The sequence below is a fragment of the Ambystoma mexicanum genome, chromosome 9, assembly GCF_040938575.1.
Source record: "Ambystoma mexicanum isolate Mex_15411 chromosome 9, UKY_AmexF1_1, whole genome shotgun sequence".
NCBI classification, from domain to species: domain Eukaryota; kingdom Metazoa; phylum Chordata; class Amphibia; order Caudata; family Ambystomatidae; genus Ambystoma; species Ambystoma mexicanum.
The window spans coordinates 1,295,484,055-1,295,500,504 of record NC_090931.1 but is presented as its reverse complement, the minus strand read 5'-3'; the positions used below and the strand labels follow the sequence as shown (position 1 = coordinate 1,295,500,504).

Sequence of the window (16,450 nt, the reverse complement as noted above, 5' to 3'; positions counted from 1 at the left end):
GTTAAAACATTACACAGAAAGACGCCCAGTAAAGATCCCAGCCCAGAAGAATTCAGAGGACACGAAACCATTGGTTGAAAGAATTTCTTCCGTCACAGAAACCCTTTGCGCCTGTATTTATCACGGAGAGTGTCTATCCGTGCGCACGCGCAGGTGTGTGTGCGTGGGCATTGTTAATCGTCCATACAATATGGGAGCACTCAAACTACTTAGAGGACACTCCTGCCTCACATATACATCCCTAGATTTATAATCACAGCTATATTCAAATCTGTGTGATCACTGCGCCGGCCGTAACTGCGCCGACGAAAATGTCGATGGCAACTACGCTGCGGCTCAGTGATCGAATAGATCACTTTACCAACGTCCCCAACCCTGCATACCCCTACTAGACCCCCCACCCCACTTTCCTTTATGGTGCCGCCGACTCCTCGCTATCCTGAGGCGTCGGTTCCTCCCACTTGCGTGGGTCAGAGCTGACACCGCAGGGTGCTTTTTTTTTCACTTTCTTGTCCCGTACAGCTCCCGCAACCCCGTCTCTGCTTGGGCGCAGTAACGGGAGTCGTATTTTGTGTGCCCCCACAGTCGTGATGACCGTGGGGGTGCACACATGAGGGCGAAATTTTTGTATATTTCCCTATATTCAGAAGGAAACCTTAGTTGTGTTTATTATTCACTCATTTTAACAAAGCATTTTCAAGGTCTGTATTCAATATCAAGAAAAGACAAGCAAAATCCTACAAATAACATTTATAAAAACATTATACTGTTACGTTTTCCCAGTAGTTTGGGAGTACAGGACTGGGCCCCATAGAGTATTGTCTGCTGCATTGTTAATCTTCATCCTTCACGATTCCCTGTGAGGCTTCATTTTTGGGGTGGACAGAACGCCGCAATAGCAGACCGCAAAACAGATTGGCAGAGGTGGCCTTCTTTTCATGCAGAGCCACCAGGCATGGAGCATCACAATTGAAGGAGACTGTCAGGAACCACAAAGCAATTGAATATTTCCCCCAATGGGACTTTTTGTGAATCGTACCAGCGGACCCATTTCCTTCGATGCATGAGATTACGCTTCTAGGTACCCAATAGGCACGTCCCTGAGGGACGCAGATGAACGACATTTCCACCACCTTCACGTTGTCTCCCGATTAGACTATTCTCATTCTAGGTCATTGAGGGATAGGGCAGGATGATGGCATGATGCAAGTCTTATCCGGAAGCACATTATGTCCCGTCCCAAAGGGTTGGATGGACAGATATGATAATTCAAATCCTTCCGCTTTGTTATGTTATGTTAAAGGTTCTTATACTGCACACTGTTGCCACCGGTGTGGTCTCTTGGCACTCTGAGAGATCTGTAAATCAGGGAGGGAGGCGCATAAGTTAGTAGGACTGAGCGGGGAAAAAGAGCAAGAGTGCTGTGATGTGCTGTTGGCAGCTTCAGTCCGGTGACATCGTTCACAGAGAATAGTTGTGTTTTTCAGTTGGTAGCGGCCATGTGGTGTTGGGCGGGACTATGAGTGGTTTGTTTTGTTGTTGTGGTGTTGTGAAGTGCATCTAATTTGTTGGGCTGTCGAGGTGAGACAGAAAATTACACCTAGGGTTACCAGATGAATCCATGTCAGGAAGGACATCATGTCCCATTACTGACCTTGCACCTCTCCATCAATTGTGCATTGAGAGTTGTAGTGCTGGGCAACTTCCATTGAATAAAATGAATGGAAGTAAAACTAAGGTCAAAGCAAAGTGTAAGAGTGAAGTAGGGTGTCCCTCATAACATTGTGCCATCTGGCAACCCTCGTAACCGTACCCATTATCACATTGGCAGATGAATCATGTATCAATTTGTCCCGAATTTAAGCAACCATCATTGTGCCGATTTTGCAGAAATTGTATATGAATTGCTGTTTGAAAAAACCCAACATCGATGTAGCCCGAGCTTACCATCTGCAGTACTTCTCCTTCAAAGTCCCGGCGCTGCAGGTGCCGCCCATCACTGCTGTTCACGAAGGTGCTGGATATTTTGATTTGCCCAATAAAGGTCCTCGCTAGAAATGAGGTGGGAAATATAAGTTATAAAAGAACAAGTTGAAGAATACAGCTGACAGTAATGTTATAATTGTGTTGACTATTTATTAGGGAGACCTTACACACAGATATCGCACACAAGACGATCTAAATAAACAAATATTGGGAACTAGTATGGCTCTACCTTCCAGAGGAACCATTGCCAAGATTCACCTTTTAAAGGGGCAATAACCTATGTGACCAGTTGGTACACTCTCAGCTCACTTCCGAGGCATCTCGCACCGGACTATGGCATCTACGAGTGGTAACGAGACACTATCCTTGTGGAAACTGTGTTGCATGTAAATTTACCAGAAAAATAAAAACTTTCAAAATAGGAGAAATAGAATGAACAATTCGGAGCATGAACAACTGTAAAACCAATCAAGCAATTTACTGCATCGAATGCCCATGCAGAATATGTTATGTTGGCCAAACTATGAGAGCGGTAAGACAAGGATCTCTGAACACAGATCTAAAATACACTGTAAAAATGTCAGAGCCCCATTGGTGAGTCACCGCATGGAATTCCAACACTCCCCAAATGATCTACTTTGGTGGATTCGGGATACAGTAAAAAGTGGACCCAACATGCAGAGAAGCCTGATTGAGAAAGAGACCCAATGGATATACAAAATGAACACATATAATCATGGTTTGAATGAGGAATCTCTAGCCCTCACATAAAAATGTCTTTCCGCTCCTCAGCGTAGTCCCACGAGATACAGCCAAATGAGTGCCACCTAGAAGTATCTAGCACGAGCATGAATACGTGCCCACTACAACCACACAGAGCTACCCATTCTTCCACAGCATACCTTAGAAGACCCCGCATGAAACAGCTGCTACAACAACAGGCGTTACCTTATACAGGACCCGTAAACATTGGAGTCCACCACCAAACATTCAGAGAATGCATAATTATAATTATGCTAAATTGTTCACACACTATAGCATTGTGTGTAGAAATTTCCAGCAGGCAACATGAATTAGCAAGTTTGCCTGGTATTTTGCCTTTCCTCAAATTCACTGATACAGGTCCCGAGAATAGGACAACACAGGTTTCCATGATGATGATGACGCACAGATGCTCAAATTCTGCCTTCCAGCACGCTCTACAGACATTTCCCTTCAGCCGCATCCTTGACAACGAATCACGTCCTGCTCTGAACTCACACCAATTTGACCGATCCAGACGGTTTCTCCCAGGTAGTGTTATAACAAACGGCCAGCAATTTCGTCTAGCCTTTTAACCCCACTGTATACCAGAGACATGTACCACTGACATGGATTCTTTCTATTTAGAGGGACTACCCTCCAACGCAAGCAAACACTTTCTCCCGCACTAATTCCCGGTGGATGTAGACCGAACCTGAAACGACAACAGGAGGTAGGAAAACACAAAAGGCTGTGTGGCCTTGCATATTTTTCTATGCAGTGTCACCTCCTGCATGTCAATTCCTTACACTTACATAGGACACGTGGGTGCCTAACTAGGCTCCTGACCACTATCTTCCTCGAAAAAAGCCCCGGCTCTCGCACAGGGATGCACATAGTAAGAGAGCCATCTTTGAGAGGGCACTAAATGGAACCCAGCTACATGCACTGTTGTAGTCACGTTCCTCCCACACCTTCCAGTGTTATAGGGATGCACAACCACGGCGGGGTGACCTTACAATCACAACAGCGCACTGTACCTTGTTGAAATACTGTGTTCATAACCGCAGTTGAAAAAGGCCTAACAGTGTTTCACTTGCATCTCTCTGACAGATATCAGAGTCCTTCTGCGAGGATAATAATCTCTTGGGTGCTTCCCAGAAGAACTCACCCGGCCCCACTCAACCGTACCACGAGCTTTGACTGCCTCTCCACCTACTGCCACCCTTCCCGATTGGGGTGATGCACTCTGAAGTCTCTCACTCACCCCTTGAATATCGGGTAAGTTACCACAACAGCTAGTTAGGTCCCCTCTAAATGATATACAATCTGCTACTGGCAGATGACTAATACACATATACTGTGTACCCACAGGGTCTATGAAGATGCCCTGACGAAGGCGAGCCAATTCAAAAGTTTTCTCGACGAAACGTTCCATATCAGGGATCTCTCTGAGCCACTCGAGACAACCCTGCAAAAGATCATCTTGATGTTTCTAACAGGTTGCCAGACCCTAACCTAGGAAAATGGAGTTCATGACATTGATGTCTTCCTTTTAGGCAGATTCCAACCTAGGCGAACAAACTTCTGAATATTGAAGTCTCCCATTCAGGAGACTAACATTGTGTGTCAAGTGAATTACCTACTCATGTGTTTTACAAGCTCACAAAAAGTATTTTCTTTCACTGTGTTTTCTTGTGTTACACTTTGTGGATACCCTATTTAATTCTATGCAATACTATGACCCTAGTCAAAGCATTGTGCTAAAATCTCTCTATGGAAATCTATTTGCTGTATATTTGTTACACACATTAACTATTATTGATTTATAATTTTCTGACTATGTGTTGTACGCTTTATATACACCATTTGTTTTTGGCCAAAATAAACAGCGGTCTTTTTCACCTCTTTGAACCAATTATTTTTTCCCATTATCTCTTTGTTTAGATCACATGCCAGGACTACTCTACGGGCTAACTGGTAGGGATCCCCGTACCTATGAATTCTAATTCATAAATAAGTTATTATGAACAAGGCCCCAGGGTGAGAGCAATGTTTATATATGTAAGTATCTAACCCCAGCCACTAGCGGGAGTAGGCGTTGAGCCTTCCTATGTAAATATGATTATTTATTACATGGCATAACATTCTGTGTATGTATGCTGAAAGCACAGGTTAGGAGTAAGCTGCTTCTCCCATCTTTTAGGAGGGATAGCCTAAGCACAATTTACCACTCTCCCAGCTGACTGACATCTCCTTAATGTGACTAACCACCCTTGGATGAGTCTTGGGTAAAGGCCCAGAGAAGTCTTTGGGTGCAGCGAATAAGTGAGCAAAATAGTGGCTTCTTTAACCAGAATGTGGTTGTTTTAGGAAAACAGGGTTTTAGAGAAAAATATAGGGAAGGAAAGTGTGAGAGAGTGTAAGGCTGGGACACGCAACATGCCCAGTTTCTATGCTGCTGTTAGCCTGGAACAGCAGCGCCCAGGGTCCCCTTGGGATGTGTGCCTCATCCTGACGTGTCTCAGTAGGATACGTTCAAAGGTATTTCATCGGTTGCATGATGGTTTGCTATGAGAAAGGGGTTTGCCAGATGGGTGGTAAAAGAAAAGGTGATGGCATAACGTTCTCTACCCAAGTTGCCATGGGACCCACAATCTGCTTTTAGCAGGCAGAGGTCAGCCCAATACTCTCGATGGTGCACTTGACTCTGCTTTCAGTTGGTGCTAACGGAATGCAAGAAACACTGCGGCCAATGCTAAACTACTAGGAAATAATGGGCTTGATTCAGATACAATCATGGCAGTAAACAATCACAGACGATCTGCTTACTTGTGTGATTTTAAGAAATACACAGCTCAACTTATTCTCAATGGTGACCAATGCATTTCAGGGGGGACGCCCTCCTCCACACAGCACATTTCCAAACCACAAGTCCTTAAGAGGTCCATGTTTTTGAAATTCAGCAAACAAAAATGTATTTTCCTCTTTGAGGGATGGAAATGAAACTGGATTAAAGACGGAATTGCACATGCCCAAATTAAAACGTTACACCAACCCTTTACATGCACATCACTGCAGCGGGTGTGTTGACCGACTAAGAAATCTTAAACCAGAGTGTTAATGTCCTTTCTTATTTGTGTTGCAGATGTTTTCCCATCCCCAACCTCATCCAGTGCTCCTTCCATTCTATCCAGATGGCCTCTTCTACCTGCTTGGCGCTGGCTAGCTATTTAAAGTCTTCTTCTCATCATCTTCACAACAATCCATGGACTTGCCCCACTTGTCCTAGCTGCTCATTATGACCATCTTCAGCTCACACTCTTGCCACCACTTGCGTCTCCTGTACACCCTCTCATTTAAACTCACTCCCTCTCCTTACTCCCCAACAATGGAAGGCTCTTCTTCTCCCTCTCCCTCGTTGTACTACTTCAACTCTACCACTATTTAAATCCAACCCCAATGCTTTCCTTCTCTCTAAAGAACCTGCTTTCTAGCACTCTACGCTACTGCATTACTCTGTTTTCCTCTCTCCCTACCCTCACAGACAACGTTACAAAACCTTTACGTCACCCGTACATCCCTAATTCAGCACTTTCTCCACCATCCCATTCCTGTGTTATATTCTCCTATCCTCGTCCTGGTTTATGTTTCCAGCTTCCCCTGCAACACCTGTCTTCAAGTCACATTCTCTCACCCCATTGCCAAGGACCCACGCCCTCTGCTCTGTTATCATTATTACATTTTGTAAGCATTTTTGTGCCAAAAATGCATTGCTTTCCTATTATTTGAATAAATAAATAAATAAATAAATAAATGTATTTCCTTGCGAAGGTGAAAGATGGATCAATGGATAATCATTGCCTTTTCTGCCGTTTCAATGTCAAGTTTTTGGAATGTGAATGAAAGATAGCAGAAATTTCTTTAATTCTAGTGTACATGGCCATTCCAGACCTGTTATTAAGGGGGCGTTAAGCCCCCGTTCCAAGGGCTGGAACAGGGGGTAACGGCCCGGCAGCCCAAGTTAAAGGCCCAAGTGAAGCGAGGGCCACTAACAAGGGCTCTGGGCCGTTAACCCCCGTTCCAGCGCTTTCAACAGGGGTTTAAGGCCATTAGCACCCTCGGCTACCACAGCTGGAGCCCCTCTTCCCTTTCCAAAGCAGCCTGCAGGAGCGGAGAGGAAGGAGCACGCAGAAATAAGGTAAGTGGGGGATGGAAAGGGACAAAAAAAATAATAATGGGATAGAGGGTGCGGGGAAGATGGCGGCAGGGCAAGCCAGCCGTAGGGGGGTGGACACGAACGTTCACCAGCAGTTCAAACCCGCGTTTCTAGTCACCTGATTGGCTGCTCCCCCCCCGCCAGTGTGCTAATGAGATTGATGTTTTCAATCAACAATAAATATTCAAGAATACATAAAGGAAAAAGCATAACGAACTGAGAATCAGACCACAAATTCACTATTACCAAACCAAACCCTTTTTAACCAACATCCACGAATAGCGTGTAACATAAAAAAATTAGAACTGCAGAAATGTTAAAAAAAATAGGAGACTACATCTCAATCTCAAATTTGGTAATCCTGAATCCCTGCCAAATATGAGTTTTATTTACTGTGGAACATCTTTTGCCCCAGAAAATGTGTTTGAATGTGTTAGAGTGCCAATTAAGTTGGCCTGTGGCCTTTCTGAGATTGTCTGCTGAAGACCTTATCTCAAATGGAGGTTAAAGCAAATTACTCTGTGGAGAACAGACACTGTATTAACTAACACAAAGGTGCCAATCCAAAAAAAACAGCCACACAAGCTAATGAACATTCTACTTTATGGGTCATTTCTTGCCCGCAATTTCAAACAGTGAAAGTCAAGTGGTGGCTGGTGACATGGCATCTTCCTCCACATCATGACATTGCCAATGAGTTGATGTATTTACAGCAATATTGAATTTCTTGGAGGTAAAGTGAGGGATATTTTATGCGAGTAATATAAAATTAGCTGGAGGCCGAAAACAAATGAATACTAAAAGTGAGCATTTATCGTTGTAAAGGCAGTTCGCCATGAGTCAACATGTACCAAAGCAAATAGCTCCCTCTTTTTAGGTCTTGCTAGAGAGAGCTTTACCTCTCTTTCAGAGTTCTTCGGGATACATCTTAGAGAGGGTCCTATGTTCCAGTCAGATGCCCTGTGATACAGAACTAGTTCATCCTTGTAAAAGCTCTATTATAGAGGCAGACATTGTGTAGGGAGTGGAGACGTCTACGTTAGGGAGAGAGTTGTGAATGATGCTTTTAAAGTATGTGTTTCCCTCCTGATTGGCACATTGATGCTTTTTTCACTTTTGTACTGTATTACATTGTTAATTTTGTTGTTCTTTTTGTAAAGCCTACCCTGAACCAGAGGACAAAAAGAGATCCACATTTATGGAGCAACATATATTGGCTTTTCCAAAGCTTGTTTATAGGTGGCTGGAGCTCGTGGAGAAACCGATCGGAAGAATCTTGAAGCCAAGCTGCATTCATGTTTAAGATGCGTATTTATCGAGCAGGTAAGAGGTTTTGGTTGTTGGCAGATGTTGCGGCCAGAGAAGCGTTTGGTGATATGCTCCTATCTGACGGCATGTGGCTATCTGCTGCTTGGGAAATCGGTGAAGCCTGATCAGGTTTAACAGGGTGGGAAATGCCATTATACACTAAATAATGCTGTACCTGAACATGTAGAGCAGTGGCTCATAATATAAGCCTGGAGCCTACACAGCCATTGGGTTTTCAGGATAACTACCGAACATGTCATTGATTTCCCATTTAGATCCACTGGGTGCAAATGTATATAATGAATATTCACATTGGATATACTAGACACATCACCTGTTTGCAACCCTTTAGTATTGGAGTCTTGCACCCAGATCACAAGCTAGAGAAGGCTAACTGGCAAGCACGTAGGAGTAGCCCGGTTCAACACAAGGTCACTCAAAAGAGAGGCAAGGAAAAGAAAGACTAAAATAGAATAGAAAAATTTACCTACAAGTTCAAAAAGAAGGCTTGGCACTAAGATAGACAGTTTGAACACAAGGGAAATAGTTAACAGACAGCAAACAAAAAGAAAAAAGAATATAGTTCCATGCAATAGGAGCCCCACATGCAGAGAATCTTTCCACTTTCCGAAAGGAAAAGAGGAGAAGGGAATTCACAGGAATAATGTGGTGGTAATTGGTTGTAAGGTAATTTGTTGATGGGAGCCACATGCGTAGACAACTCAAGTAATCAACTGAAGAAGGGTTTGTTTGGTCTCAATAGTATAGGTTTACACCTTTATCACCATAGTGCAGTCTACATATTTCAAAAACGCAATCCCATGTTCACATTTTAGGAAGGAACTCCCATGCATCATTTCATTTTAAAAGCAATCACCAGTAACACCTTGAGAATAGAACACAATATCCTGAAGCTTACCGTAGGTAAATGATTTTTTTCTTTCACTTGTTTTTTGACACTCTTTCTTTTAATCTGTCTTTTGCTCATTTGCTCTCTTTTGCTTTCTTTCATTTGCTATCTTTTGGTCTTTTCATTCCAATTTTCCCATTTTAACTTTTTTCTTTCTTTTACACTTTCACTATTTCGTTCACTCTTCCTTTCACTGGATCTTTTGCACTTTTCTCTGTTGTTTTTTCACCCTTATTTCACGCTTTCACTGTTTTGCGCTCGCACAAACTTTTTCTTTCACCTTTCCTGGCACCCCTTATTTTGCTCTTCCTCTCTTAACTCTCATTTCGTCTTCTGATTCTTTTGCTCTCTCTTTCACAATATCTTTTATTTATTTATTTATTTATTTATTAATAATATGTGTATAACATATCAGGTTTTACATATATTACACAATCATCTTTCAATTTCTAACAACATTTATAAGAATAAAAAGTGAGTATCATACATAAATCCCATCAGATAAATCTTTTAAAATGGTTGAAATCAGCTCATGTGAAAGATCAAATTCATATTGTTCCCTTCCATCAATATTTCCCATATTTTTTCAATCCTATCCTCTAGGCAAGAGTTCTTATATCTTAACAAATATTTTTTCTCGTAGCTTGTTAAGGCTTTCACAGTAACATATCAAATGTTAGCGGTCTCGATATCTAGGAGCCCGCACAATCTACACAGTCTTAGATTTTTCTTAATACCAATTTTTGCTCCTAATATCTCTGTTGTCTTGCATCTATTACATTTAAACATGAGGTATAATCTAACTGTTGCCTGGTGAGGATACGCATGTTGATATCTAGGTTTCTTTGTATCTAATATCCACTGTTCCAAGAACAGGCCACTATTTAACTTTGTAGCCAAATATATCATATCTCTTTCTTTGGCAGCTCTATAGATATCAAGTTGTAATAATTTTTTGACTCTTGCATGAGAATACAACAGCCAGCCATCTTCACTGCCTTTTGCCCATTTAACATACATTTGATACAATACATTCAATGATTTAAAATTACTAAAATTCATTCCTTCCTTAAAAAAATTAATGAAATCCACCACCAATATATTGATATTCAGGGTGCTCAATTTCACATATAACATAGCTGCCTTATACTCTAAAATCTCTCACATATCTAAAATCAAATTCTAATAAAATATATTCACATGTAACCCCAGAGTGAAGTCTAAAAAGCCATTTTAACATTTTTCCTTCCAGCTTACTTATTTCATTTACAAACTTGGTCCCCCGGTTCTCTGCCGCATGTAGCAAGCTCGATATTATTTTGCTGGAATAGAGTAATAGTATGGTATTCACTGAGAACCCACCTTGTCTTCCAATAAAGAGACTCAGGGCCCCTGCTGTTTTTAAACATTTAAGTTTAATCTCATTCCAGTGTGGTTTCCATGATAGTTTAAAGTTCACTAAGACTCCTAGGTATCTATAGTGTTCAACGACTTCAATCACAGCATTCTTTATAGTCCATTTGAACTTATTTGAGCATGATTGCAGTGTAGTGCGTAGGAATCTCATCACCTTTCTTTTAGAAATATTTATTACCAACACATTGTTGTCAGCAAATTGGATCAGACAGTTTATTCTATTTTGTAACCCTACTGGTGTATAGTCTAACAGGACAAGATCATCCGCGTATCCTAGCAAGGACACGTGAAGATTGCCGATCTTTACCGCAATTTTTCACAATATCACTCTTTTGTTCTTTCTTTTCCTCTTTCATTATGTTTTTTGCTGTTTCACTCTTCCTTCCAAACTTTCTCAACTTTCTTCACTTTTAAATACTTTTGCTGTGACAGTCTTTCATATTTTGCTCTAATGGCCTATGTGGCGAAATAAAGCACACTTTTATGATGATGACTCCTCCTTTCACTGCGTTGTCCTTTATTTTTGTGGTTTTTATTCTTTATATCACTTTAATTTGCTCTAGGAGTTTTTTGGGATCTTATCAATAGATATGGGCTGACTAAAATTGAACTACAAATCCCATCTCAGAAGAGAGTTGGAGCAACCACTTTTTTAGGCTATATAAGTGTTCCTCCCAGCAGCACCATACTCCTGTCTCCAACCTTGAAGTGGAAGTTTAATTTTAGTTTGGAAGATATTGCACTCTTCATATGGAAATCCTCCAATTCGAGAGCCTGAGTCCAAACGGGCTCGGCATCTGCGTTTTTAAAAATGCTATAGACATATGGGTCCCCATTTTATACATAATGTTCAAGAACATTATACACTTGGAAAGAACCCCTGATACATGGAAGACTTCTCCTATCATTCCCATTATTAAAAAGGCAGCTAGGGCAAATCCTTTAAACTATCATGCATTAGTGCTTTTAGATGCAGAGAGTAAGAGTGTCTCTTGTGTGATCTTATTTGAACTAGAACATTGGGACCAAGCTATAAATCACCATGATACATTTCAAAATGGCTTCAGGAGGGTGGTAGGAACATCATTGAATGGTTTTGTCTTAGGCGCCTTTTGACAACAAGCATGGCAGAAAGGCACTCCTCCAATAGTTTTAGAGAGTATCGATCTCTCCTTGGCGTTTGATACTGTCAATCAGTCGGTCACTCCTTTGGAAAAAAGCTAAATGACTGTCAGATCCCGCATGGTTTACATGCCATCTTGATTTAGTTAGATTTGGATACAAAAATCCAGGTCAGGTTAAGTCAGCAGGGTGCTGTGGCCGAAGAGTTCCCTGCTCATAGAGGTGTGCGAAAGGGCTTCGTACTGTCCCCCCTGCCTGTTTAATCTCATCTCTGCGTTTCTGATCTTGGTGACAGGTCATCACATGCTGCCTTTGTTTCTCCTCGTTTGCATACACTTAAGATCTGCGGGCCAGCATATGCAGATGATGTTGTGTGAACTGGCCACACCCAACTTGGCATGCAAGGTCTTATTAAAGCCTTCCATCAATAAACGCTAGATAAAGATCTGGCAATTAATGCAAACAAGACCAAAATAATTAGATTAACCATACGTAGTTAAAAAAACAGTGGTTTTGTGTGAGAAATTGCAAACAGTCCACTTCAAATAGCAAACGAGCTGAAATACCTGAGATTTTACCTGTATGCAAACCCTAACAAAGGATCCATATTGATAAGTGCTATCATAAAAAAGCAGCGGAGCTATTGTCTGTTCCAAGTGAAGGGTATAAAACATAAGTACGAAGGTTTTCGATTATTTCATTGGTGAACTTGAATAAATAAATGTAAAATCATTCCGTCCTTACTGAACGTATTCAAATGTCACACACGGTTGAGGAGCTTGTTTTGACTAAAATAGAGGGATTCTTGTGGAAGAATTTTCATTATCCAATATAAAATGGCCTTAGTATCATTGAATGCTGACTCCAATGGAAAAGGTTATAGTTTTATAAGTATTTTCTAACCCCCTAACACAATTTTCTCTGATCTTAAATAAATAATCTGTGAACAACCCAATGTAGCACTAGCTAATTTAAACCCTATTTACAAAGGTCTTTTGTCGTCTGTCCTTCATTTACCATCCACATTCTTAATATTAAAAGAGTGAAAATGAAGCTGTTTGATAGAGATTGGTGGAAAACCACAAAACTGCCAGAAATGACAAGCTCTTTAAAAACTGTTCTTTTGGTAATAAGAGTTTGGGCACTATACCACAATACTGCCGGCACTTTCCGAATGTGAATGCCTACTGGTGACGATAATTTTCACAGTTCAGATTAGCTCTAATACCAAATGGAGAAATTCGTAGCATTTGTAACAAAACAAACTCTTCATTTGCAATCTGTTCGTATTAAGCTAGATGAAATCGAATCTCTGCATCATCTATTTATGAAATGTTCTGTTTTAAACAACTTGAGAAGTGTTCTGGTTTTAAGATTTGTTGACCATGAGGGGTAGCTTTTTGAGGATCCATTTTGGCTTTGCATGCTGTCAGGAAAGTAACCCCTTTTATCAATTATCAGTTATTTTGCACTTTCACTATTTCTTTTGCGCTTTTGCTCTTTTTTGTACTTTTCTTTGCCTTTTGATTCATTCTTATTTCTGCTCTTTTGATTGGGCTTTCAATCTCTATGTCTTTTGCTTTTTCACTCATTCATGCCCTGGCTCCCACTTTCGCTCACTTGTTCGCTCCTCCAATCACTTGCTCTTCCACTCTGTCTTTTGATCAGTATTTTTGTTTTTCTTTTGCCCCAAACACTATTTAGATGGTTGTATTTTGTGATGTAAACTGTCACTATTCAAAAAAGAGAGAGTATCAGAAATTAAAAGGAAAAGGTCAGTGCAAATATGACTGTGAGATTTACTGAGTGATTTTGTATCGCTTCTTGTGAGAGAGAGCCATTAGTTTCATTTACAGGGCTTTTTGTGGTCAAAAACATCTTGGTTTGGTGTATTTGTGACTGTTCTCTGTGACCACAGTGTTGAGTACTTTTTAGTTTGAAATGAAAATGAGTTTTGGGATTTCCTCGGGTGTTCATTATAATATCACAGTTTCAGTTAAATTGTAAATTCATTCACTATGTACATGTATTGTCAGTGCTGAGCCAGAGAGGGAAAGGGGGGGGGGGCTCTGCCCACCTGGCTGCCCCCTTGTGCCCAGTGCATCCCCTAGCCTCCCGCTGGCACCCTATTATCAGCATTCGTACGTTGCAATGCCTTGCAACATGGAGTGTTTCAGCAGGGGCAAGGGAGACCAATTCCTGTGCCGAAACGTGTCATGCATCAGTCATGGCTGTTCTTATTTAAATGGAATCAATGATTTGGAGAGTTTACCTGGGCCACAGAAAAACAGACACAATCGGTCAGAATGAATGGTGGGGCTGGTTGTAATTCTGGACCCCACTAAACAATGGCGGTTGAGATTGCTGATCTACAGTGTCTGCATGACGCAGATTGGCCTGGAATAACTACATACATGTGGTGAAAGCGCTATTATATCAGGCTGCCCAGCATACCTGTGTCTATTTCCAAATGCGCCCCCGCTGAATGCGTAACTTCTGTCCCAATTGCTGGTTCCGGTATCAGACAAGGCAGATCCAGCGGCCAGGACACAGATAAAAATAAGGCTCGGAGTCTTCATTAAGGGCATTTTGTTTGATTACGTTTGCCTCATCTGCAGAGATGGCATCAGGGCCTTTCAACCTTTTTAATTGAAAGAGCCCTCAATCCTGAGGGATGCCCCGAGCAACTGCCTCAATGTTGCCAGTCAGCAGTTTTATAACACGACAATATATTGCTTTATATATTACCTATGTTCTGGGGCTTACAATGTGCGCTTTGCAACACTCGCCATACAAACTGTGTTTGCTGGAGTCTTTCTGGTCGTCACTTCATTCAGGGAATACAAAAGTGTTGTTGCCTTTTAACACCAGTTCCACCACATCAGCCACTTGCTGATAAAGAAGGATTTATATCTTTTCAGTGGGCATTCAGTGTTTCAGCTCCCCACTGGGGGTCCGTCTTGTGATAATCTGCAGCTATTACCCCATGGCTGTATTTGTGTCCATTATAATGTATGCACATCACAGGTGGCTCAGACAGTTTTATACTCTAAGCAAGGGGGGCAACCATCACGTTGAAATGGCCCCCACCCATCTTAAACCGACCATGCTCATCTGTGTTTGAAGGGGAAAACAGCGGGAGGAGGGGGTTGGTAAATAAAAACATAAGGTCCAGTCATTTTGTAGACATTATAAATTAGGGAAAAATGCAGATTCCCATTGTTTTAAAAAAATGACTTTGGGTAAAGACGACCTCAAGGCTCAAGCATTAAGTCGCCTTCCCTGAGATCATAGTTCATTTGCCAATTTCTCTTACTTACCCAAGCTGCATCCGGCTCCTTTTTCAAGCTGGTACCCAAGGGGACACCTGCAGGTAAAAGAGCCCTGGGCATTAATGCATGTGGCCTTGGGCGGACAGGGATTAGAAAGACACTCATCCACATCTGAATAAAGGAGAAAAAAAGAGTAGGTAGAAAGATTACAAGATACCAAGAAAAACAATGTCGCGCATCAGTGCCACCAACACAGTCTGCCGTCATTGCATGCAGAGTGGCTAGCCAGGCCTCTAAGATTAAGGCGGCCAATGACACAACAGCAAGCAATTAAATGCATCTTTTAATCCATTATTAAGTCACATTGATGCATTGGGGTTAATTACTACTGGGCATGGTAGTCACAGAAATCTATTGTCAACATACGGTTGATTTACACATGTGGGACATGATACGTGAAATTGGTAGAAAATCACATAGAAGTGCACTTGCGCCTACATTTTTGACACTATGGCCCTCATTACGAAATCGGTGGTGTGGTAAAAAAGTATAAAGTGGAGGATTCACCTTCAGTATGAAGCTGGACATGAATCCTCCACTTTACCTCCACTCCACTTTACCTTTGACTCTGACAGTAAATTCACCAAAAATCTCAACAGAGGTCTATGTTCTCCAATAATGGGGATGCACCACACCATACTAACAAGTGGTGGTAACGGTAAACGATTTTGGCAGTTAATTGGCAGATCCAGAAATGCCTGCATATGCAGATCTGGGTGTGTAATGTACGCCTCTGTACATACAGTGCACATTGATGCAGTCTCCAGATCATGCACCTTTCACCTTGGCATCCTCGAGCAGATCTTTACTTCTCTCCTACTCCCACATAGTCTCTGCAGTCATGGCCATCATCCTCTCACGACTAGACTATTCAAACTCCTTCTACTTAGGCACGCCTGCATATCAAATCAGAAAGCTCCAACGGATCCAAAACTCTGCAGCAAGGCTCCTCCTCATACTCTCCCCAGAGAACACATCTCCCCCGCAGTCAGATACTAGACTGGCTGCCCATCAGTTGTTGTGCCTCTTTCAAAGCCAAGTGCATTATCCACTGCGCCATCCACAAGAAAGGACCTTAATTCCTCCAAATCAAGCTCACATGCTACCACCACACCCAAATGCACAGAACAGGCTCTGCACATCTCCTGGTAGTCGCCCCATTCAGGTTCTCCAGATTAGGAGGTGCCTGTTTCTCTGTCCTTGCACCCACATTCTGGAACTCCCTCCCCCTCTCACTCTGTCACGAAGAGGATCACCCGCCCTCCAGGAAAGCCCTAAAAACCTGGCTGTTCCCTCCCACATGCTGATCCTGTCCCCCTCTACCTTTACCCATGCCCAACCTCCCCCGCTCACACACCAGCTGTGTCCGACAGTCTTACCTCCCCCCACCATTCTCTGGCATACTCCCTTCTGCAT

At 42.0% G+C, this 16,450-nt stretch overlaps 1 protein-coding gene across 3 annotated transcripts in view; it reads right to left on the bottom strand.

The window, feature by feature from the left end:
• HEG1 (heart development protein with EGF like domains 1) overlaps positions 1–16,450 on the bottom strand; it is a 313,164-nt gene that overhangs the window by 137,461 nt on the left and 159,253 nt on the right. For 2 of the 3 annotated variants that reach the window (XM_069616645.1, XM_069616646.1), the window contains 2 exons: positions 15,023–15,145; positions 1,948–2,051 (listed from right to left, as the gene is read on the bottom strand). In XM_069616645.1, the coding sequence (XP_069472746.1) occupies positions 1,948–2,051; positions 15,023–15,145 (227 nt within the window). The remainder of the gene's footprint in view (positions 1–1,947; positions 2,052–15,022; positions 15,146–16,450) is intronic. The other variant, XR_011274749.1, reaches the window with a different exon arrangement.